Below are 25681 nucleotides of genomic sequence, written 5' to 3'. Positions count from 1 at the left end.
AACAGTATTCAATGGATATCTTTATTCCATGTAAAACAGGAACACCGTTCACTAACGTTACAAATTGGATTTTTCGAATGTACTCACACAAATACTAACACTTTGACGGTGTCTCTGTTCCACAGGTTGGGGACAATAATGACCATGATAGCTGTGGGACTGGGGCGAAGCCACTTCTAGATGCTTATCTACAGTCAGTGTACCGCTGTTCCCCTCCTAATGGTTATAGTTAGGATGCGAGGGGAGTACTGATCCCTATGATCCCTTTGCCTATGGGCAACAGAGGCCTTCTCTCACCCTTTGCATTCCACCTAGTCCATCGTTCTCATGGAACTCCCAGGAGCAGCATGTCTAATGTTTAAACAGAAGGGTTTGAGGCTATAGTAACAGTACATTTCAGATCTAATCTGCCACCACCCTATAAGAAACATTACTTTCATTAACAGGGTCAAACTCCAAAATAGAAAAACTTTGCTCACATAGTACACTCTGTATAAAACATATTCCAGGACTGCAATAAAGTCGTATCAGTTATCCATGCCCCTTGGCTGCTAACCCCTTGTGAATGTCAGTCAGTAGAACGTTGTGCCAGGGAGAGAACACCACATTTACAAGCGTACATTCCGTTTAGCGCATGGTTGGCATGGTAACTGCTGCAGCCTTAGTCGTGGCGTCCTCAGCCTTCCACTGTGATGTCACCGTCTTGATCTGAGTGTAGAACTGAATGCCCTGTAGCGAGAACACAGAAGAGGAGACAGTCAACCACAGAAATCTTCCACCTCATATATAGTTGTCTGAAACAAAAATGTAGGATCAATATGATCGTATGATAAAATCGGTGGGTGAGAAACAATTGTGGGCTTGTGCTGGTCATTGCCGGTGTTGAGCTAACCTGTTTGCCGTAGAAGTTGGTGTCCCCCCTGAAGGAACCCCTGGAGCCGGTAAAGGAGAACATGGGCAGGGGGACGGGGATGGGCACGTTCACTCCAATCTGACAGACATACAGATCACATTATGAATCAAGGAGATAAATGTCGACAGAGAAATTACAGCTTGAAGGATCCATGAAAAAGCCTTGTGCATCGTTGCAAAATAGTTCTGTGAACAATAGATGGTTGTCCCTCAGAATCTTAAATCCCATTAAAAGCAGATTAAACCCCCACTGAGTAACCACAAGCTATGAGGAAATCAGGAAATGAAGTCATCCAATGATCAATGGGAAACTACTTGCAATGCTTGACATCGAATCACACAAGTCTTACTTTCCTAGGCACCTACCGGAATTCTCTGAACGTTGAACTATGGCTCACCTGTCCGACATCCACCTCGTGTGTGTACTTGCGGGCGGTAGCTCCGTTGGTAGTGAAGATGGCGGTTCCATTGCCATACTGGTTGTTGTTGACCAGGGAGATGGCATCGTCCAGAGTGTCTGCCTCCAGAACCACCAGTACAGGCCCAAAGATCTCCTCTGTGTAGCACTTCATCGCTGGCTGGGGTGGGGAGGAGGAGTGGAAAAGCAAGAGATTAAGCTCCATGTCAGTGTTCTACAGGATATTATGTCAAGAACAGAGATTTGGTGGACTATCATGTATTATTATTGCAGGCCTTCCAAATGAGTTGAAGGCAAATCAGCTTTGAAAGGAAAGATCCAATATAATAAGTGAAGTGGTATGACTTGTGGAAGGGAATACACAGTACTGTATGAGCTGAAGATTCACACCCGAAAACCTGAAGGATAGTGAACGTGAGAAAAAGTGGAAAGTTGCAGTCATGTTGACAAAGGCACTGTGTTATCTTCTCTCCACATGGACAATATTACACAACCATCAACGTGACTAATTGTTGATCAGCCAAGATCTCCATATTGGCAGCCGTCGCTGGTCAAGTCAGGCCTCTTAACTCCAGCCAGACAGTAACCTACAAGCAGGGGTTGGAACCGTTTCAGGGAACCCAACCAAAAACAAGAAGAACATTGAGGAAAGGAAATGGATCTCTAGTATTTCAGAACAGAACTGTTTTTTTTCAAATCTTGAGAAGCTGTTAATAATGTTATTTATTGTTCCAAAAATATTCCTACCGTCTAGTGTAGTATCAATATATTCCTACCTACCGTCTAGTGTAATATCAATACATTCCTACCGTCTAGTATAATATCAATACACATCCTACCGTCTAGTGTAATATCAATATATTCCTACCGTCTAGTGTAATATCAATACATTCCTACCGTCTAGTGTAGTATCAATACATTCCTACCGTCTAGTGTAATATCAATACATTCCTACCGTCTAGTGTAATATCAATACATTCCTACCGTCTAGTGTAATATCAATACATTCCTACCGTCTAGTGTAATATCAATACATTCCTACCTACCGTCTAGTGTAATATCAATATATTCCTACCTACCGTCTAGTGTAATATCAATATATTCCTACCTACCGTCTAGTGTAGTATCAATACATTCCTACCTACCGTCTAGCGTAGTATCAATACATTCCTACCGTCTAGCGTAGTATCAATACATTCCTACCGTCTAGCGTAGTATCAATACATTCCTACCGTCTAGCGTAGTATCAATACATTCCTACCGTCTAGTGTAGTATCAATACATTCCTACCGTCTAGTGTAGTATCAATACATTCCTACGGTCTAGTGTAGTATCAATACATTCCTACGGTCTAGTGTAGTATCAATACATTCCTACCGTCTAGTGTAGTATCAATACATTCCTACCGTCTAGTGTAGTATCAATACATTCCTACCGTCTAGTGTAATATCAATACATTCCTACCGTCTAGTGTAATAGCAATACATTCCTACCGTCTAGTGTAATATCAATACATTCCTACCGTCTAGTGTAATATCAATACATTCCTACCGTCTAGTGTAATATCAATACATTCCTACCGTCTAGTGTAATATCAATACATTCCTACCGTCTAGTGTAATATCAATACATTCCTACCGTCTAGTGTAGTATCAATACATTCCTACCGTCTAGTGTAATATCAATACATTCCTACCGTCTAGTGTAATACCAATATATTCCTACCTACCGTCTAGTGTAATACCAATATATTCCTACCTACCGTCTAGTGTAATACCAATATATTCCTACCTACCGTCTAGTGTAATATCAATATATTCCTACCTACCGTCTAGTGTAATATCAATATATTCCTACCTACCGTCTAGTGTAATATCAATACATTCCTACCGTCTAGTGTAATATCAATACATTCCTACCGTCTAGTGTAGTATCAATATATTCCTACCGTCTAGTGTAGTATCAATACATTCCTACCGTCTAGTGTAGTATCAATACATTCCTACCGTCTAGTGTAGTATCAATACATTCCTACCTACCGTCTAGTGTAGTATCAATACATTCCTACCTACCGTCTAGTGTAGTATCAATACATTCCTACCTACCGTCTAGTGTAATATCAATACATTCCTACCTACCGTCTAGTGTAGTATCAATGTATTCCTACCTACCGTCTAGTGTAGTATCAATGTATTCCTACCTACCGTCTAGTGTAGTATCAATGTATTCCTACCTACCGTCTAGTGTAGTATCAATGCATTCCTACCTACCGTCTAGTGTAGTATCAATACATTCCTACCTACCGTCTAGTGTAGTATCAATACATTCCTACCGTCAGGCCGTCTAGTGTAATATCAATACATTCCTACCGTCAGGCCCCCCGTCTAGTGTAATATCAATACATTCCTACCGTCTAGTGTAATATCAATACATTCCTACCGTCTAGAGTAATATCAATACATTCCTACCGTCTAGTGTAATATCAATACATTCCTACCGTCTAGTGTAGTATCAATACATTCCTACCGTCTAGTGTAGTATCAATACATTCCTACCGTCTAGTGTAGTATCAATACATTCCTACCGTCTAGTGTAGTATCAATACATTCCTACCGTCTAGTGTAATATCAATACATTCCTACCGTCTAGTGTAATATCAATACATTCCTACCGTCTAGTGTAGTATCAATACATTCCTACCGTCTAGTGTAGTATCAATACATTCCTACCCCGTCTAGTGTAATATCAATACATTCCTACCGTCTAGTGTAATATCAATACATTCCTACCTACCGTCTAGTGTAATATCAATACATTCCTACCGTCTAGTGTAATATCAATACATTCCTACCGTCTAGTGTAGTATCAATACATTCCTACCGTCTAGTGTAGTATCAATACATTCCTACCGTCTAGTGTAGTATCAATACATTCCTACCGTCTAGTGTAGTATCAATACATTCCTACCTACCGTCTAGTGTAGTATCAATACATTCCTACCTACCGTCTAGTGTAGTATCAATACATTCCTACCTACCGTCTAGTGTAATATCAATACATTCCTACCTACCGTCTAGTGTAGTATCAATACATTCCTACCGTCTAGTGTAGTATCAATACATTCCTACCGTCTAGTGTAATATCAATATATTCCTACCTACCGTCTAGTGTAATATCAATATATTCCTACCTACCGTCTAGTGTAATATCAATATATTCCTACCTACCGTCTAGTGTAATATCAATATATTCCTACCTACCGTCTAGTGTAATATCAATATATTCCTACCTACCGTCTAGTGTAATATCAATACATTCCTACCTACCGTCTAGTGTAATATCAATACATTCCTACCTACCGTCTAGTGTAATATCAATACATTCCTACCGTCTAGTGTAATATCAATACATTCCTACCGTCTAGTGTAGTATCAATACATTCCTACCGTCTAGTGTAGTATCAATACATTCCTACCGTCTAGTGTAATATCAATATATTCCTACCTACCGTCTAGTGTAATATCAATATATTCCTACCTACCGTCTAGTGTAATATCAATATATTCCTACCTACCGTCTAGTGTAATATCAATATATTCCTACCTACCGTCTAGTGTAATATCAATATATTCCTACCTACCGTCTAGTGTAATATCAATATATTCCTACCTACCGTCTAGTGTAATATCAATATATTCCTACCTACCGTCTAGTGTAATATCAATATATTCCTACCTACCGTCTAGTGTAATATCAATATATTCCTACCTACCGTCTAGTGTAATATCAATATATTCCTACCTACCGTCTAGTGTAATATCAATATATTCCTACCTACCGTCTAGTGTAATATCAATGTATTCCTACCTACCGTCTAGTGTAATATCAATATATTCCTACCTACCGTCTAGTGTAATATCAATACATTCCTACCTACCGTCTAGTGTAGTATCAATACATTCCTACCTACCGTCTAGTGTAGTATCAATACATTCCTACCTACCGTCTAGTGTAGTATCAATACATTCCTACCTACCGTCTAGTGTAATATCAATACATTCCTACCGTCTAGTGTAATATCAATACATTCCTACCGTCTAGTGTAATATCAATACATTCCTACCGTCTAGTGTAGTATCAATACATTCCTACCGTCTAGTGTAGTATCAATACATTCCTACCGTCTAGTGTAATATCAATACATTCCTACCGTCTAGTGTAATATCAATACATTCCTACCGTCTAGTGTAATATCAATACATTCCTACCGTCTAGTGTAGTATCAATACATTCCTACCGTCTAGTGTAATATCAATATATTCCTACCTACCGTCTAGTGTAATATCAATATATTCCTACCTACCGTCTAGTGTAATATCAATATATTCCTACCTACCGTCTAGTGTAATATCAATATATTCCTACCTACCGTCTAGTGTAATATCAATGTATTCCTACCTACCGTCTAGTGTAATATCAATATATTCCTACCTACCGTCTAGTGTAATATCAATACATTCCTACCTACCGTCTAGTGTAGTATCAATACATTCCTACCTACCGTCTAGTGTAGTATCAATACATTCCTACCTACCGTCTAGTGTAATATCAATACATTCCTACCGTCTAGTGTAGTATCAATACATTCCTACCGTCTAGCGTAATATCAATACATTCCTACCGTCTAGCGTAATATCAATACATTTCTACCGTCTAGCGTAATATCAATACATTCCTACCGTCTAGCGTAGTATCAATACATTCCTACCTACCGTCTAGTGTAGTATCAATACATTCCTACCTACCGTCTAGTGTAATATCAATACATTCCTACCTACCGTCTAGTGTAATATCAATACATTCCTACCTACCGTCTAGTGTAATATCAATACATTCCTACCTACCGTCTAGTGTAATATCAATACATTCCTACCTACCTTCTAGTGTAATATCAATACATTCCTACCTACCTTCTAGTGTAATATCAATACATTCCTACCGTCTAGTGTAATATCAATACATTCCTACCGTCTAGTGTAGTATCAATACATTCCTACCGTCTAGTGTAGTATCAATACATTCCTACCGTCTAGTGTAATATCAATACATTCCTACCGTCTAGTGTAATATCAATACATTCCTACCGTCTAGTGTAATATCAATACATTCCTACCGTCTAGTGTAGTATCAATACATTCCTACCGTCTAGTGTAGTATCAATACATTCCTACCGTCTAGTGTAGTATCAATACATTCCTACCGTCTAGTGTAATATCAATACATTTCTACCGTCTAGTGTAATATCAATACATTCCTACCGTCTAGTGTAATATCAATACATTCCTACCGTCTAGTGTAATATCAATATATTCCTACCTACCGTCTAGTGTAATATCAATATATTCCTACCTACCGTCTAGTGTAATATCAATATATTCCTACCTACCGTCTAGTGTAGTATCAATACATTCCTACCGTCTAGTGTAATATCAATACATTCCTACCGTCTAGTGTAATATCAATATATTCCTACCTACCGTCTAGTGTAGTATCAATATATTCCTACCGTCTAGTGTAGTATCAATACATTCCTACCTACCGTCTAGTGTAGTATCAATACATTCCTACCTACCGTCTAGTGTAATATCAATACATTCCTACCTACCGTCTAGTGTAATATCAATATATTCCTACCTACCGTCTAGTGTAATATCAATATATTCCTACCGTCTAGCGTAATATCAATACATTCCTACCGTCTAGCGTAGTATCAATACATTCCTACCGTCTAGCGTAGTATCAATACATTCCTACCGTCTAGCGTAGTATCAATACATTCCTACCGTCTAGCGTAATATCAATACATTCCTACCGTCTAGCGTAATATCAATACATTTCTACCGTCTAGCGTAATATCAATACATTCCTACCGTCTAGTGTAATATCAATACATTCCTACCGTCTAGTGTAATATCAATACATTCCTACCGTCTAGTGTAATATCAATACATTCCTACCGTCTAGTGTAGTATCAATACATTCCTACCGTCTAGTGTAGTATCAATACATTCCTACCGTCTAGTGTAGTATCAATACATTCCTACCGTCTAGTGTAGTATCAATACATTCCTACCGTCTAGTGTAATATCAATACATTTCTACCGTCTAGTGTAATATCAATACATTCCTACCGTCTAGTGTAATATCAATACATTCCTACCGTCTAGTGTAATATCAATACATTCCTACCGTCTAGTGTAATATCAATATATTCCTACCTACCGTCTAGTGTAATATCAATATATTCCTACCTACCGTCTAGTGTAATATCAATATATTCCTACCTACCGTCTAGTGTAGTATCAATACATTCCTACCGTCTAGTGTAATATCAATACATTCCTACCGTCTAGTGTAATATCAATATATTCCTACCTACCGTCTAGTGTAGTATCAATATATTCCTACCGTCTAGTGTAGTATCAATACATTCCTACCTACCGTCTAGTGTAGTATCAATACATTCCTACCTACCGTCTAGTGTAATATCAATACATTCCTACCTACCGTCTAGTGTAATATCAATATATTCCTACCTACCGTCTAGTGTAATATCAATATATTCCTACCGTCTAGCGTAATATCAATACATTCCTACCGTCTAGCGTAGTATCAATACATTCCTACCGTCTAGCGTAGTATCAATACATTCCTACCGTCTAGCGTAGTATCAATACATTCCTACCGTCTAGCGTAATATCAATACATTCCTACCGTCTAGCGTAATATCAATACATTTCTACCGTCTAGCGTAATATCAATACATTCCTACCGTCTAGCGTAGTATCAATATATTCCTACCGTCTAGTGTAGTATCAATACATTCCTACCTACCGTCTAGTGTAATATCAATACATTCCTACCTACCGTCTAGTGTAATATCAATACATTCCTACCTACCGTCTAGTGTAATATCAATACATTCCTACCTACCGTCTAGTGTAATATCAATACATTCCTACCGTCTAGTGTAATATCAATACATTCCTACCGTCTAGTGTAATATCAATACATTCCTACCGTCTAGTGTAATATCAATACATTCCTACCGTCTAGTGTAATATCAATACATTTCTACCGTCTAGTGTAATATCAATACATTCCTACTGTCTAGTGTAATATCAATACATTCCTACCGTCTAGTGTAATATCAATACATTCCTACCGTCTAGTGTAATATCAATATATTCCTACCTACCGTCTAGTGTAATATCAATATATTCCTACCTACCGTCTAGTGTAGTATCAATACATTCCTACCTACCGTCTAGTGTAGTATCAATACATTCCTACCTACCGTCTAGTGTAATATCAATACATTCCTACCGTCTAGTGTAATATCAATACATTCCTACCGTCTAGTGTAATATCAATACATTCCTACCGTCTAGTGTAGTATCAATACATTCCTACCGTCTAGTGTAGTATCAATACATTCCTACCGTCTAGTGTAGTATCAATACATTCCTACCGTCTAGTGTAATATCAATACATTCCTACCGTCTAGTGTAGTATCAATACATTCCTACCGTCTAGTGTAGTATCAATACATTCCTACCGTCTAGTGTAGTATCAATACATTCCTACCGTCTAGTGTAGTATCAATACATTCCTACCGTCTAGTGTAATATCAATACATTTCTACCGTCTAGTGTAATATCAATACATTCCTACCGTCTAGTGTAATATCAATACATTCCTACCGTCTAGTGTAATATCAATACATTCCTACCGTCTAGTGTAATATCAATATATTCCTACCTACCGTCTAGTGTAATATCAATATATTCCTACCTACCGTCTAGTGTAATATCAATATATTCCTACCTACCGTCTAGTGTAGTATCAATACATTCCTACCGTCTAGTGTAATATCAATACATTCCTACCGTCTAGTGTAATATCAATATATTCCTACCTACCGTCTAGTGTAGTATCAATATATTCCTACCGTCTAGTGTAGTATCAATACATTCCTACCTACCGTCTAGTGTAGTATCAATACATTCCTACCTACCGTCTAGTGTAATATCAATACATTCCTACCTACCGTCTAGTGTAATATCAATATATTCCTACCTACCGTCTAGTGTAATATCAATATATTCCTACCTACCGTCTAGTGTAATATCAATACATTCCTACCTACCGTCTAGTGTAATATCAATACATTCCTACCGTCTAGTGTAGTATCAATACATTCCTACCGTCTAGTGTAGTATCAATACATTCCTACCTACCGTCTAGTGTAATATCAATATATTCCTACCTACCGTCTAGTGTAATATCAATACATTCCTACCGTCTAGTGTAATATCAATACATTCCTACCGTCTAGTGTAATATCAATACATTCCTACCGTCTAGTGTAATATCAATATATTCCTAATGTCTAGTGTAATATCAATATATTCCTAATGTCTAGTGTAATATCAATATATTCCTAATGTCTAGTGTAGTATCAATATATTCCTAATGTCTAGTGTAATATCAATATATTCCTAATGTCTAGTGTAGTATCACGGGTACAGTATGGCAAAACATTTGTTTTTACTCTTCTAATTACGTTGGTAACAGTTTATAATAGCAATAAGGCACCGCGGGGGTTTGTGGTATATAGCTAATATACCACGGCTAAGGGCTGTATCCAGGCACTCCGCGTTGTTCCTTGGCTGAGAACAGCACTTAGCCGTGCTATATTGGCCATATATCACACCCCTTATTGCTTAAGTATAGAGGTGCGGTGGTTCACCAAAAGTTACATGATGTAATGTAATAATGTAGCCGGAATACTTGTAGATGAGGAAACCTTGGCTTTAGCTCAGCTACTGACAGTCAATCACTCAGCTGACCAAAATTCATAGACCCCGCCCCCCTTACCGTAACGTTGCCGATGATAGTGGGTCCTACGAAGTTTCCATTCTCGTATCCTTTGACGTGGACATTGCGTCCATCCAGCAGCAGCGTAGCTCCCTCGTCCACGCCACTCTGGATCAACATCTCAACACGGGCCCTGGCCTCAGGGGAGATCAGTGGACCAACGTCAGCACCTGGCTGGTCACCTAGATACACCCACAAAGGAAGAAAACACGGAATTAGAATTCATAGGATGGACATTCCAATTCTGAGCAAACGTTGCATGATACGGTATGTGGACTGGAGCTTGTGGTCATATTGGATGTACTGTTTCAAATGGGGGAAAACTGGATGTGTGAGAAAAAACACTAGCAAGTCTTAAATTCACACTGGGGTTAGTGAGTCTTTTAGGTAAAAGGGTGAGGTACCTGCATTGACGCGCAGGGCTTTGGAGCGCTCCACCAGCTCTGGGAGCCAATCACGAGCTTCGCCTACCAGAATGGCAGTTGAGAGAGCCATACAACGCTGTCCTGCTGCGCCGAAGGCCGCGCCCACCAGCTGGTTCAGAGTGTTCTCCTTGTTGGCGTCAGGCATCACCACACCGTGGTTCTTAGCTCCCTACATGCCAGAACACATGGGTTGTTACATTTACTGCAATACATTTTAGGAACGTGCAAAGACATACAGTAGACCTAAGCAATAAGTATCTCAAGAAACAAAACTCAAGGATCGACAGCCATCTATTGGCTCAGTCTTGATAGAACTATTCATGTTGCAGTATGCTTAAGGCCACAGTAAACTATTTAAAAGCTGCTATGTAACTTTTTGGGCGACCTGACCAAATTCACATAGAAAAGCGAGTTATAGATCTGTCATTCTAATTGAAAGCAGGTTTAGTGGTAAATCTTCTATGTGCACTATTTCTATGTTTTGCATTCTGAAGTTTCGCTATTGTGTCTTCCGGTTTTGAACACTACAAACAATTGAAAATACAATATTTTTGGTTATTGAAAATATATTTCACAGCGGTTTAGATGGTACAATGATTGTCTACAAACTTGTTTTGTCACAAACAAAAATTAGGTGAATTATTCTATTTTTTGCAACCGGGAAATGGCGGAGCGATTTCTGCATTTTGCACTTTTAAGGCAGACATGTTTCCTAAATGCTTAAGGGATTCTTCAATCATTTAATCCCCAATTGATATTTAATCCCCATCATATTTACCATGTTGGACTGCACTCTCTTGCCGTTCTTGGATCCTCTCTCGTAGATGTACTCTCCTGCCTGGTTGGAGCCCACAAAGCTGATGGCCTTGATGGCTGGGTGGTCACAAATGAAGTTCACAGCTACGGAAAGAGGCATCATCATTACACGGCACTGTAAGGGCACAAAATGGCACGGTGTAATCACCTTGGAAACGAAACAAACAACCTTTCGTATATGGACTCCTTCCCCCTAAAGCACTTAAATACATTACCTACACACATTATGCAAAGCGTTTAACATAATGCTTGAGGTATATCAGTAGTCTGAATGGTCTTGTAGATGCAGCACTAACACACATGATCAGCATAGCCTGCTTCATTGCATCCTGGGAAACAGGACACACACTTCAATAGCATGTTTTATAAATACTAAGCACACACAACCCCGTCTCACCAGCGTGCTGTCCATGGATGATGTTCAGGGTCCCGTCGGGCAACCCTGCATCCTGCAGCAGCTTGGCCAGCAGCATGGTGCACCCTGGGACGCGCTCGGAGGGCTTCATCAGGTAGGTGTTGCCACACACCATGCCCATGGGGAACATCCACAGAGGGATCATGGCGGGGAAGTTGAAGGGGGCGATGCCAGCACACACCCCGATGGGCAGGCGGTAGGTGTAGGTATCCATGTCTTTGGTGATGGAGGGCAGGGTCTCCCCCAGCATCAGGGAGGTGATGCTGCAGGCGTGCTCTGCCACCTCTAGGGGGCAGAGAGGAGCAGAGACAGTGAGAAAAGCCAGGGAGCTGAAGGTCAAACACAGTACATGTGGAGGTAGAGATCAGAGTAGGGGTGAAAGAGTGTAGGCAGAGGGTCAAATACGTGTGTTGCTAAAGGAGATCAAGAGATCAGAGAAACAGAGACTCCGATACAGAGACTCCGACACAGAATAGAGAAGACTAAAATAATCATTTATTGGGCAAGTTCTTGTAGTAGCCATCTCCCCGTTTCAAATAAACATGTTCTCCCGTTTCCCATGCCTACTGAAGGGGACTGTCTACTCACGCAGTCCTCTGAAGACGTCTCCCTCCGCGTCGGCTAGAGTCTTGCCTTGCTCCAGGGTGATCAGCCTGGCCAGCTCTTTCTGTAAACATAGAAGAAAATAAATAAAATGAGCCAATCATCTTTGATAAACATTAATGTTTTGGGACCCGGTTATTATTAAGAAACATGTATGCAGGCCCGATTTCAGACCAGGGGCTTTCCTTACAATGTTTTCCTTGATGAGCTGCTGGTATCGGAGGAAGATCTGCTGGCGGGTGAGGATGGAAGTCTCGGACCAGGAGGCATAAGCCCTGGAGCAGGAGTCTACTGCAGCCAGCATCTCCGTGTAGGTGGCTTTGGGCACACGACTCACCACCTCATTAGTAGCCTGAAGTAGGGAGAGAAGAGGGACAAGAGATGACCAGGTCATTGTGAACAGAGATCAACTACATCTGTGGCTTCCCTGTGGCTCAGTTGGTAGAGCATGGTGTTTGGGTTCGATTCCCACAGGGGGGCTAGTACAAAAAAAAATAAAAAAAAGCATGAAATGAAATGTATGGATTCACTACTGTAAGTCGCTCTGGATAAGAGCGTCTGCTAAATGACTAAACATTTTTTTAAATGGGGCCTGTCCAGAAGGGTGTAAAGTTTAAGAAACTTGAGATAAAAATGAACCGTGTACAGGGATAAGTGTCATGACATGTAGAATAGGGAGTCCGATAGCATTTCAAAATGTTCTATTTGTCAGGACCAGCCTGATGACGAACAAGATCGGCAACCACCACATGCTCAAATGTTTGGTTATAATCATATGATTTGCCTGCTTAATTGCCTCCACAACTTAAAAACGGTCTTTAGTAAAATGAATACATGTGTTTTCAATCTATATGCCTCAGGGACTGACAATCCAATTTTGAACTTACTAAACTACTGAATTTTCACTCTGTACTCAAAGTATCAGATGTCTCACTGTTCAATTGAAAGTGATCAGGTTTATAATCAACCAAAATCTGTAATGAGGCATGTATACGTAATTCAGAATGACTATATAAATGTTGAAAATGTGCCTTTTATGCCATGCTCTACCACCATGCTATTGCCTTGGATTTTTTAGCCACTTGCCTTTTTATGGAAAATATATTTCGGCAAACAAAAATATTGTATTTTCAGTTGTTTGAAACTGGTGTACAAAACCGAAAGTAAAAGATGCAAAAACGAATCTTTGCGAGAAGCATAGAAATAGCGCACATAGAACAGATCTACCGCTTCTTAGACTTGCTTTCAATGAGAATGACAGATTTATAACTAACATTTCTATGTGAATTTGGTCAGAAATTTTGTCGAAAATTTTGACCAACTTTAAATTAAAAGCTGGATTGTCTTTAGTCAATAAGTTTTCAACCACTTTGTTATGGCAAGCTTAAATAACTTCAGGAGTAAAAATGTGCTTAACAAGTCACAAGTTGCATGGACTCACTGTGTGCAATAATAGTGTAACAATTTTTTAATGGCTACCTCTTCTCTGTATCCCACACATACATTGTAAGGTCCCTCAGTCAAGCAGTGAATTTCAAGCACAGATTCAACCACAAAGACCAGGGAGGTTTTCTAATGCCTCGCGAAGAAGGGCACCTATTGGTAAAATAAGCTAGCATTGAATATCCCTTTGAGCATGGTGAAGTTATTAATTGCACTTTGGATGGCGTATCAATAAACCCAGTCACTACAAAGATACAGGTGTCCTTCCTAACTCAGTTGCCAAAGAGGAAAGAAAACGCTCAAGGATTTCACCATGAGGCCAATTGTGACTTTAAAACAGTGACAGACAGGACATAAAATGTACTTTCTGGTTCACCAGCCACTGTGGCAGGTAGATGTAAAAATCTACCAGGCACACATTTTTTTTAACAGGCAGAATATTTTTTTTTCCTCAAAAATGTCTCCCCCCAAAAAAGATGAACACGCTTTGTAATGTTTCTAAAACAATACATGCGTTAATAGTAAGTAACTAACTAATGTGGTATATTGTTTAGATACATTTTTTGTGACCTGAGTCTTAACCAAAATACAGTATCAGATACAAAAACGTTTACCTGCCCCTTTAAGGGCAGAGGTTACTGTAATAGCACGACTAGAGTCATGTTTGTGCATGTGAGATTGAGTCTGACTAGTAGAAGCATTGTCTTCTCTTCCCTAGCAGTTGAAACTCAAATAGAAAAACAACCTAGCTTGTGAACAAAATGTAAATAGAAAGAAACAAGGATAAAGTCTCACTTCAGTAGACTTTAGTTTCAAGTAAATTAGACCAACTCTTATGCCTGCGCGCAGCGCTTCTAATAATGAATCTTTCACTAAGCTCTTCACTTCCGCACAGGCTCCAGCCAAGCATTATTCATTCGTAGTGCTTTGACTGTGCGATTAATAGCTATGAAACAAAAACGGCATAAATTCTTTGAACAGCTACTGCAGCATTTATTTTACTATAAATGTGATCACACTTGACTATTTTTATTCACAATTGCGAGTGAAATGCTTGCAATGTGGATCCCTGACCACCCACCAACGTGGCTGGTGAAATAGACATCTCACCCACCAATGCCAAAATCTACTTGCATATCCAGGTGTTAATTTTAAGCCCTGATTACACAGTTGAATGGCTGTGACAAGAGAAAAACGGAGGATGTATCGACAACAATGTAGTTACTCCACAACACTAACCTAATTGACAGTGAAAAGGAAGCCTGTACAGAATAAAACCTATTCCAAAGCATGCATCCTGTTTGCAACAAGGCACTACAGTAACACTGCAACAAATCTGGCAAAGCAATTCACTTCTTGTCCTGTATTGGATTTGCCCCAAACATTACTGAGTACCACTCTCCATATTTTCAAGCATAGTGGTGGCTGTGTTCATGTTATGGGTATGCTCGTAATCGTTATCGACTGGGGACTTTCAGGATTCAAAAAAAAGAAACGGAATGGAGCTAAGCACAGGCAAAATCCCAGAGAAAAACCTGGTTCAGAGATGAATTCACATTTCAGCAGGGAAATACCCTAAAAACATGTATTCCCAAACTGCGGTATGCGTACTCCCAGGGGTACGCGCAATGCCGTCGGGGGTACGCCAAATAAAAATGTGATACACTTTTTTTTAAATTATAATAAATAAAAATAATATTTTTCTTTATTTTTGTACATTTTCAAACAGTCCATTTATATTTTCCAACAGGTCTATACATTTGGGTGAGTTTTCTCCCCTCGCCTTAGTAGCCTCGTTTCACTGCCAAAAATAAAATGTAACATCTAGTGTTCAGCAAAATAACAACAATGTCAAATACAGGTAGCCTAGTCAAATAATTAACACCAAATCACATTAACCATTACTCTCTCGCAGGAATTCCACTAACGATACGTACAGTTGAAGTCGGAAGTTTACATGCACTTAGGTTGGAGTCATTAAAACTTGTTTTTCAACCACTCCACAAATTTCTAGTTAACAAACTATAGTTTTGGCAAGTCGGTTAGGACATCTACTTTGTGCATGACACAAGTAATTTTCCCAACAATTGTTTACAGACAGATTATTTCACTTATAATTCACTGTATCACAATTCCAGTGGGTCAGAAGTGTACATGCACTAAGTTGACTGTGCTTTTAAACAGTTTGGAAAATTCCAGAAAATTATGTAATGGCTTTAAAAGCTTCTGATAGGCTAATTGACATCATTTGAGTCAATTGGAGGTGTACCTGTGGATGTATTTCAAGGCCTACCTTCAAACTCAGTGCCTCTTTGCTTGATGGTGTTCTTTGGCTTGCAAGCCTCCCCCTTTTTCCTTCAAACATAATGATGGTCATTATGGCCAAACGGTTATATTTTTTGTTTCATCAGACCAGAGGACATTTCTCCAAAAAGTATGATCTTTGTCCCCATGTGCAGTTGTAAAACGTAGTCTGGCTTTTTTATGGCGGTTTTGGAGCAGTGGCTTCTTCCTTGCTGAGCGACCTTTCAGGTTCTGTTGATATAGGACTCGTTTTACTGTGGATGTAGATACTTTTCTGCCTGTTTCCTCCAGCATCTTCACAAGGGGCGGCAGCGGTTAGAGCGTTGGACTAGTAACCGAAAGGTTGCAAGATCGAATCCCCGAGCTGACAAGGTACGAATCTGTCGTTCTGGCCATCATTGAAAATAAGAATTTGTTCTTAACTGACTTGCCTAGTTAAATAAAGGTCAAAACATAAAAGGTCCTTTGCTGTTGTTCTGGGATTGATTTGCACTTTTTGCACCAAAGTACGTTCATCTCTAGGAGACAGAACGCGTCTCCTTCCTGAGCGGTATGACGGCTGCGTGGTCCCAATATACTTGCGTACTATTGTTTGTACAGATGAACGTGGTACCTTCAGGTATTTGGAAATTGCTCCCAAGGATGAACCAGACTTGTGGAGGTCTACAATTTTTTTTCTGAGGTCTTAACTGATTTCTTTTGATTTTCCCATGATGTCAAGCAAAGAGGGACTAAGTTTGAAGGTAGGCCTTGATATACATCCACAGGTACACCTCCAATTGACTCAAATGATGTCAATTAGCCTATCAGAAGCTTCTAAAGCCATAACATCATTTTCTAGAATTTTCCAAGCTGTTTAAAGGCGCAGTCAACTTAGTGTATGGAGTGGTTGAAAAATTCGTTTTAATGACTTCAACCTAAGTGTATGTAAACTTCCGACTTCAACTGCATGTAAGATAGTAAAATAAAAAGCCAAATTATTGATTATTATAATTTGTGCCCTGGTCCTATAAGAGCTCTTTGTCACTACCCACGAGCCAGGTTGTGACAAAAACTCACACTCATTCTTATGTTTAATAAATGTATAGTGTGTGTGTGTGGCATACTTCCTGGAGCAAGACAATGACAAGTTTCCATGAAGTAGATGCAAACAGGCCCCCCAGGCCTGAGTTAGTGAATGTGAGTGCATAAACATGTCAAGGTTAAATTGAACTGGCTACAAAGAATAGGCTCCCATTTCTTCACTTTCCAAATCATACATATTAAATGACCCCCTAAAGAGTTCTTCATCTCCAGCTTCCGACCGGTTTATACATTGCTTTTTAGTGTTTGCATGAACTCCCGTTGTGGTGTGTGTTAATGCAGAAATACTTACAGGGTTGTGAATGTCCAGCCATTCTGAGGTGTTTGACTCAACAAACTTGCCGTCAATGAACAACTTGGTGGTGGGCTGCAAGGTTGCAAAAGCACAGGGGGACAATGCGGTCATCCACCATATCAAATCATCATATATGTACATGTCTAGATTGTATGAGCATGTATTCTAATACAAGTCTTCTGTAGTTACAAACACTCATAAATGTAGTTATGATTGCATGATGTTAACTCACCACGGATGATGAATAACACATGCGACCCATCTGAAGGGGTGCCTGTAAACGAGAGAAAACAATAGTTATCGGAGTTGTAGCTCTAGTTTTACAGTATGAGTGGAGCCCCACAGGGGAGCTCAGCTCCTTGTGGTTTACCCCACTGCCTAGGCAGCAAATAGCCTGAGAAAAAAAATGATGCACACATCTGCAGCCAATAGGAGATAGATGTCCCTATATAAGGGGACGCTTCCCCTCAATCAGCCTCCCGAAAAATGATCTTCAGCGAGACTGGGGGTCGGCAGGGCCTTAAGTCCTACGGGGCTCCGCTCCACTCATAGACCTGGAGTTACCACTCCGGTAACTATCGTTCTATATCGCGGAGCTCCGGCCCATAGGACTCCTAGTGCTTTAAAGTGGAACGCAACGCTCCAAAATATATTCCCTGCTGAACCTAACACTTCCCAACTTAATGAAAAGGTCTGGTCCAGTAATGGCTGCGACCAAATCCCGCAATACTTTAACACACTGTGAAAACAGACTGTGTCCTCGGTCTAATCCGCACTACTCAGTCCAGAGGCACCGCCAATGACTAGTGGGCAGATAAAACAGAATATGAGCCATAGTAATCTGTACAAGCAGATAGATGAACTCAAAACTGTATCCGTATTTTTTTTTTCAAATCAAATAGTACTGTAACATCAGTTAACTTCCCTGGGCTAGCTTCCCACCCTAGTCAACAGCCAGTGGAATCGCGTGGCGCGAAATACAAATACCTCAAAAATGCTATAACTTCAATTTTTCAAACATATGACTATTTTACACTATTTTAAAGACAAGACTCTCGTTAATCTAACCACACTGTCCGATTTCAAAAAGTCTTTACAGCGAAAGCAAAACATTAGATTATGTCAGGAGAGTACCGTGCCAAAAATAATCACACAGCCATTTTCAAAGCAAGCATATATGTCACAAAAACCAAAACCACAGCTAAATGCAGCACTAACCTTTGATGATCTTCATCAGATGACACTCCTAGGACATTATGTAATACAATACATGCATGTTTTGTTCAATCAAGTTCATATTTATATCAAAAACCAGCTTTTTACATTAGCATGTGATGTTCAGAACTAGCACACCCACCGCAAACTTCCGGTGAATTTACTAAATTACTCATGATAAACGTTCACTAAATACATAATTATTTTAAGAATTATAGATACAGAACTCCTTTATGCAATTGCGGTGTCAGATTTTAAAATAGCTTTTCGGCGAAAGCACATTTTGCAATATTCTGAGTACATAGGCCGGCCATCACGGCTAGCTATTTGACACCCACCAAGTTTGGGACAACCTAAACTCAGAATTACTATTAGAAAAATTGGATTACCTTTGCTGTTCTTCGTCAGAATGCACTCCCAGGACTTCTACTTCAACAACAAATGCTGTTTTGGTTCCAAATAATCCATAGTTATATTCAAATAGCTCCGTTTTGTTCGTGCGTTCAGGTCACTATCCGAAGCGCATTTCGTGACAAAAAAATTCAAAATATTCCATTACCATACTTAGAAGCATGTCAAACGCTGTTTAAAAATCTATTTTTATGCTATTTTTCTCGTAAAATAGCGATAATATTCCAACCGGGCAATGTTGTATTCATTCAAAGGCTGAAAGAAAAACAATTGAGAATTCTCATGAACGCGCATCTCCAGTGTCACTGTCCCCAGGCTGACCACTCACAAATTCTGCTGTTCTTCGCCCAGAGACAGCAGACACCCCATTACACTTTCTGGCGGCTTTAGAGAGCCAATGGGAGCCTTAGAAAGTGTCACGTTACAGCACAGATGCTGTATTTTCGATAGAGATGCAACAGAAGGACAACAAATTGTCAGACAGGGCACTTCCTGTATGGAATCTTCTCAGGTTTTGGCCTGCCATATGAGTTCTGTTATACTCACAGACACCATTCAAACAGTTTTAGAAACTTCAGAGTGTTTTCTATCCAAATCTACTAATTATATGCATATTCTAGTTTCTGGGCAGGAGTAGTAACCAGATTAAATTGGGTACGTTTTTTATCCGGCCGTGCAAATACTGCCCCCTAGCCCCAACAGGTTAAAGGAACTATATCCCTAATCCATCCGCCCAAACACAGTCATAGACTTGTGGGCAGGACAAAAAACATGACTCTACTGTGCCATCCCAGCCAGGAGTCATGTCATGTAGTCATTCTAATAGGAGAAAGCGGACCGGATGGAAACCCTGTCCATTGATCCTGCCTTTTTTGCCTTAATTCTAGCCTTCTCATCAGCAAAGCTGAGTACAGGCTGAACCCATTTAGAAGACCTACTCACTGATTCTTTAGTGTAACCCACCACACTCAATTTATAGGCAAAGCCAATGATTCGTGGGCAGATAATAGAATATGGGCCAACTACTCTGCCTCAGCAGATACATGACACCTCAATGTTCCATCAATTCCAGTGACCGGTCTAATAGTAAAGTAACACCAGCTACAGCACTATTTCCCTCATCACTCCGCCCCTACACAGTGATACACTGGTGGGCAGTCTAGACATTCTCTGCTGTACTGACAGTGTCAAACAAAGGTCATGTGGCACATGTCTTACTCTCTGACAACTAAGAGAGTGGATCTAATGGGAAACCTGCCCAATAGTCCTGCATCTTTTCTTAACTCAAGTTCACCCCTCAGCCACACTGAGTACAAAACGAGCTAGAGACTTAGACGACATGTCTAACAGGTGAAATCGGATAAAAGGAGACATGACGACCGAGACGCCGCTGCACATATCCTCTATCCCTGTTCCTCTGAAAAGGGCCGCAGACGCCGCTACTCCACGAGTGGGCTCTGACGCCCTGAGGCAGTGGCCGCCCTGCCGCCTCATAAGCTGTCTCAATTCCTTCACAAAGCCAATGAGACAGCAGCTGTTTTGAAAGTGGTCTACCAAGTGTACTAGCACCGTGACGCACAAACAGCTGAGGCGATGACCTATTCATTGCCGTGCGCTGCACGTAGCACGCCAAGGCGCGCACCGGGCACAGGCAATGAAGCCTCTCCTCTCTCGGCTTCGCATGGGGAGGCGGGGGGAGAAAGCCCATAGCTCAACGGTCTGTGACCTATATGAGCTCTTAATAACCTTCTATATAAATGCCGGGTTAAGACATAACACCGCTCTGCTCAAGTCGCCATTGATGGCAAGGCAGTCGGGTCTCATCGAAAGAGCACACAAGTCACTGACACGCTTGGCTGTAGTCAAGGTAATCAAAAGTGCCGTCTTCAGAGACAACATCTTGAGGGGGATTTGATTCAATGGCTCGAACGGCATGTCGCAGAGCGCCTTGAGTACCAAAGTTAAATCCCACTGGAGCAGCATGGCTCTAGCCGCTGGCCTAAGCCGCCGCATTCCCAATAGAAACCGTTTCATTAAAGGGTGGCTGAAGACGGTGTCTCTGCCAAACCCCTCATGAAATGCTGAAATCGCTGCAGTGAATACCTTAATGGTGGCGGGTGAGCGCTACTTGTCAAACATGAACTGTAGGAAAGAGAGCACGCTCTCAACCTGACAGCACATGGAGTCCACATTCTCTTTGGCACACCATTGTGAAAACACGTTCCATCTGCTGGCATACGTCCTGAATGTGGAACTGGCACGCGAGCCCTGTATGGTTCTGATTACTGAATCAGATAACCCACTGCGCTCTAGCCTGTCCCTCTCAGGGGCCAAACCCCCAGTGGCTGGCCGATTAGAGGCAATTGCTCTATCATGCCTGCCGCCTGAGACATCGCGTCCTCTCGATGTGGAATTGGCCATGATGGCATAATCAACATTTGAGTCATCTCCGCATACCACGGAGCCCCCATACCACGGAGCCCTCCTGATCTCATGCGGGCTAGCAGTGGGAGAACGCAGTACAGCGGTGGAAATGCATACAGGAGAACATCTGGCCACTGGTGCGCAAAAGCGTCTATCCCTAGTGGCGGTTCGTCCTGGGCTCGTAGGGAAAACCATAGGGGACACTGCGCGTTAACACGTGACGCGAACAGGTCCACCTCGGAACAGATCCACCCCAAACCATCCCCATATTTGGAGAACAATGTCGAGGTGCAGCTGCCACTCGTCGTCTCGGGGACCGCCTCGAGACATGAGGTCTGCTCCGACATTCTGATAGCCTGGAATGTGTGCTGCTGTCAACAAGCAAAGGTGTTCGTGAGCCCACAGCCACAATTCCTCCGCCAGCCCGTGGAGTGCAGGAGACCTGACTCCTCCTTGCCGATATATGTAGGCTGTGGTTCGGTTGTTCGACCAGACCAGCACGTCCTGACCCCGTAGGGTAGACACAAAGTGGGTCAGAACCAGTAGAACTGTCTCCAACTCCAGGAGGCTGATGTGGCGTCCCGAGGGAGGTCACACACCTACCGCCAGAGCCTGACATGTCCCTCCCATCCAGTCAGACAAGTGTCTGTAAAACACTGGAATGTAGGAGGACACTCTGCCTATTGCGTCAGGACGCACGGGTCTCTCCAACAGTTCAGGTCTGCTCTGAGCGAGAGGGGAACTACCAAAAAAAAAAAATGACGGTGCCTCACTGGGTCCAGTGATAGTTGGGCAAACCCTCGCTGTGCTCTGTGCATGTGCAGAAGTCCCCAGATGAACCACGGAGTTGGCAGACGACATGAGACCCATGAGTGTCATGACGGAATGCGCCGTCACCATGTGATTCGGATAAAACCTTCATAGGGCTAGCAACAAGGCAGCCTGCCAAGGATCTGCCATTCGAGCCTTCATAGTCAGTGTCTAGCTATAAGCCCAGGTAGACAATCTGATGACTGGGCCAAGGCGTGCTCTTTTCCCAATTCACAGCAAACCCCAGACGTGTGAGATGAATCACTGTCTGTGTCGTGTGTATGATCACCAGCTCCGCTGACGGGGCGAGAACCAGTAGGTCGTCTAGATTGGCTAGTAGCCTTATCCCTTGATGAAGCAATGGTTCCAATGCCGCTTCCACGCATTTGGAAAAGTTGCGAGGTGCCAGGGCGTACCCGAACGGCATACTCGTACGCCAACCCCTTGGAAGGCGAAACGCAGAAACTTCCTGTGATGCGGATGCACCGGCACATGAAAGTATGCGTCCTTTAGGTCTATGCTTCTACAAAAGTCTTTGTTGTGGACACATTCCAGCAGACGTTGTCGTAAGCATTCAAAAGGGCCGTTTGGCTACGCTCTCGTTGAGAGTGCGTAAATCCAATATTGGCCTCATTCCCCCCCCCCATCTTCTTTGGCACTAGGAAGTAGGGCGAATATAGCCCACTGCTCCTTTGCTCTTGGGGAACTACGGTCACCGCCTCCTTCGCCAAAAGTTCCGTAATCTCTTTCACAAGAGCGGCTACTTTCTCTGGCGTCTTCATCACCGTCTCCACCACGCCCGAAAACAGGGGAGGAGTTCGGTGGAATTAGATGGCATAACCCTTCTCCAGCGAATGACTTAGCTGCACCCTCTCCTCCTGGCTTTGCTGCCACTCCGAGTAATGCTCCGAGAGCGGAAGAGCAAGAAGCTGTAGGAAGGACATGTATTCCTCTATGGCCCCAAGCTGTCGCTGTCCCTCGACACTAAAGTGGTGGGACAGCCCAGGGTGGGCCCCGCACGAAAGGGGGAGGAATTATTGACACGTTCTATGAGAAACGGGGGCGCCGACCCTTTGGTTATAATCGTAACCTTGTGGTTCCAGTCCTCCGTGAACGCAGCACGGGTCTGAGCTATACTAACTGGGACACCTGCCTGAGTTAATGTGCCGTCTCCCAACAGTGATTGCGTCATCGGCCCAACATGGGGCTGTGTACTCAGACTGTTCTTTAAACCCCTAGCCACCTCACTCCTGAGAGTGTGTAGGGTTTTTATGAGGTATAGCATGACGGCTTATTAAGAACGTCCGTCTCGCTTCCCTCATGTCATTACCACTCACAACGTCCTCCTGTGTGTGCTCAGCTACGTACTCGTAGTGGGCTGTGCTACACACAGTGGTGAGGAAGGTAGAAGGAACCTGAGCGGTCTCAATTTTGTTATGGAAAATAGGTTCTCTTGTGACAAAGTCAGATAGAACACATTCTTTATTAACAAAGGACACATTGGCTCCTCCATCCCTGGTGGGGGATGAACAGTGGGCGTTGTCACCTGAAGTGCTGCGCTCTCTCCCGTCCGCTCAGTCCTACCCATGGTGAGACAGGATAGAGGCTGCCAGGAGGGCAATATTATTAGCTGCTGCTATAGCCTGTACACCTAGAGCGAATGACTTCTCTACCAGCTGTGCTGTGAGTCGGCCCTTAGTCGTAGGTAGTGTGGGTTTCCTGGACGACGGCCAGGAGCTCGAACCTGGGGCGAGGTATGCGGCTAGGGCGTCCTCGTGCCTAGGGATCTCCTGAGGCCATTTCCCGTCCACTTTGGTGAACGGGGTGTACGCCTTCGCCGGCGCTCTGGCCATTAAAGGCGACTCCCATGCACCCTCCACATATTTAGCGAGAGAGGGCATGGCCAGTGCCGAAGGCACAGCCACCAGTCTTTGTCCATAGTAGGGGCCGCCCACCATCATATCCACTTCCAGAACGGAGGGAATGGGGCGTGTAATCTCCAGACGGCTCGTGGCCCGCTCAATGAGCCCTGTATAGTCAGAGTGCAGAGAGGGCGTTGCATAGGAGGCGGCTGCTGAAAATTCAGAGCCCGTCTCTTCCTCGCCCAAGGATGTGAAATTTCCCTCGCTCTCCCCGGGGGGGGGGGGGGGGGGGGTCATTTCAGCTTTGGTCAGTTCCCAACGTCCTCGTCGGAGACGCCGTAGTCATATGATGCCACAGAATCTGAGTCTAGCACAGACATGGCATCTTCCAGAGGGAGATCTCCCTTAAAATGCCCACCTCTGTTTCCTTTCGTTTAAAGAAAGGAGGGTGCAGCTAGGGCATTCCGGGGATCTGTGTGGCCGCCCCTAGCGTGCTGCAAACCCAAACACACGAAACATAAGTAATGTGGGTCCGTAGCCGCCATAGTGGAGCAGCGACACTGAGCTCTTAATAAAAGAGCTTTTGGGGTGGAAAAGGCATGCTCATGAAGGACAACGTGGAGACTAGGTAATTGACAGCGGGTTTGTCCTGAGTCTTCTCTCTAGGCGTCTTCAGTCCAGTACTGTCGCTGAAGGTAATAATGGGAGGCCGATTGGGTCACCTGTGCTCCTATTGGCTGCAGGTGTGTACATAATAATTTCAGGCTATTCGCTGCCTATGCAGCGGGGTAAACCACTAGGAGCAGAGCTCCACGATATAGAACACATAATGATCACTTTTCAATGTTTAGTTTCCATTGGCTAAGATCCAAAAGTCTAACTTTCTGCAAGACGACTAGCTAAGCTAACTATGTGGCATTGTAGCTAGCTAGTTGAACTCGAGAACGAACGTTAACTCGTCCAATTGCATGCTACAGAAAATAGCTATATGTTGCAATGCCAAGGGGGGTAAATAATTATAAGTGTATGTTTCGACATCGAAAAGTGTGGCACCAACTAGCGAGCTAACTAACGTGCCATTCTAGCGGGATAGCTAGTTAGCCACTCAAGCTTCAAACAATGCATTTAGAAAAGCTGCACGAGTTATGTGGTTTACCTTTTTGCTCCATAACGACCTTGCTAGAATCCCTGCCATGGTTAAAGCAACTGTGATTGCTTTTAGCCCAAAAGTACGCACTCCCCAGCTGGTCAGACCCAAAATACAGACACCTCTAGAAACTAGAAAAAGGTTAGCCGATTAACAGT

General features: G+C 42.4%; 1 protein-coding gene across 1 annotated transcript; it reads right to left on the bottom strand.

The window, feature by feature from the left end:
• mmsa (Methylmalonate-semialdehyde dehydrogenase) lies at positions 1–25681 on the bottom strand. The gene is made up of 12 exons (NM_001142716.1): positions 25533–25681; positions 17887–17928; positions 17652–17726; positions 12720–12881; positions 12515–12593; positions 11909–12211; positions 11474–11595; positions 10675–10864; positions 10271–10452; positions 1311–1490; positions 893–991; positions 1–729 (listed from the first exon to the last, which is right to left on the bottom strand). The coding sequence occupies exons 1-12, from the start codon at positions 25569–25571 to the stop codon at positions 628–630; spliced, it is 1575 nt and encodes a 524-aa protein (NP_001136188.1). The 5' UTR covers positions 25572–25681; the 3' UTR covers positions 1–627.

The sequence above is a fragment of the Salmo salar genome, chromosome 06 (assembly GCF_965601325.2).
Source record: "Salmo salar chromosome 06, fSalSal1, whole genome shotgun sequence".
Taxonomy (NCBI): domain Eukaryota; kingdom Metazoa; phylum Chordata; class Actinopteri; order Salmoniformes; family Salmonidae; genus Salmo; species Salmo salar.
Note: the sequence above shows the minus strand (reverse complement) of the source record. Positions and strands in the feature narration are given on the sequence as shown.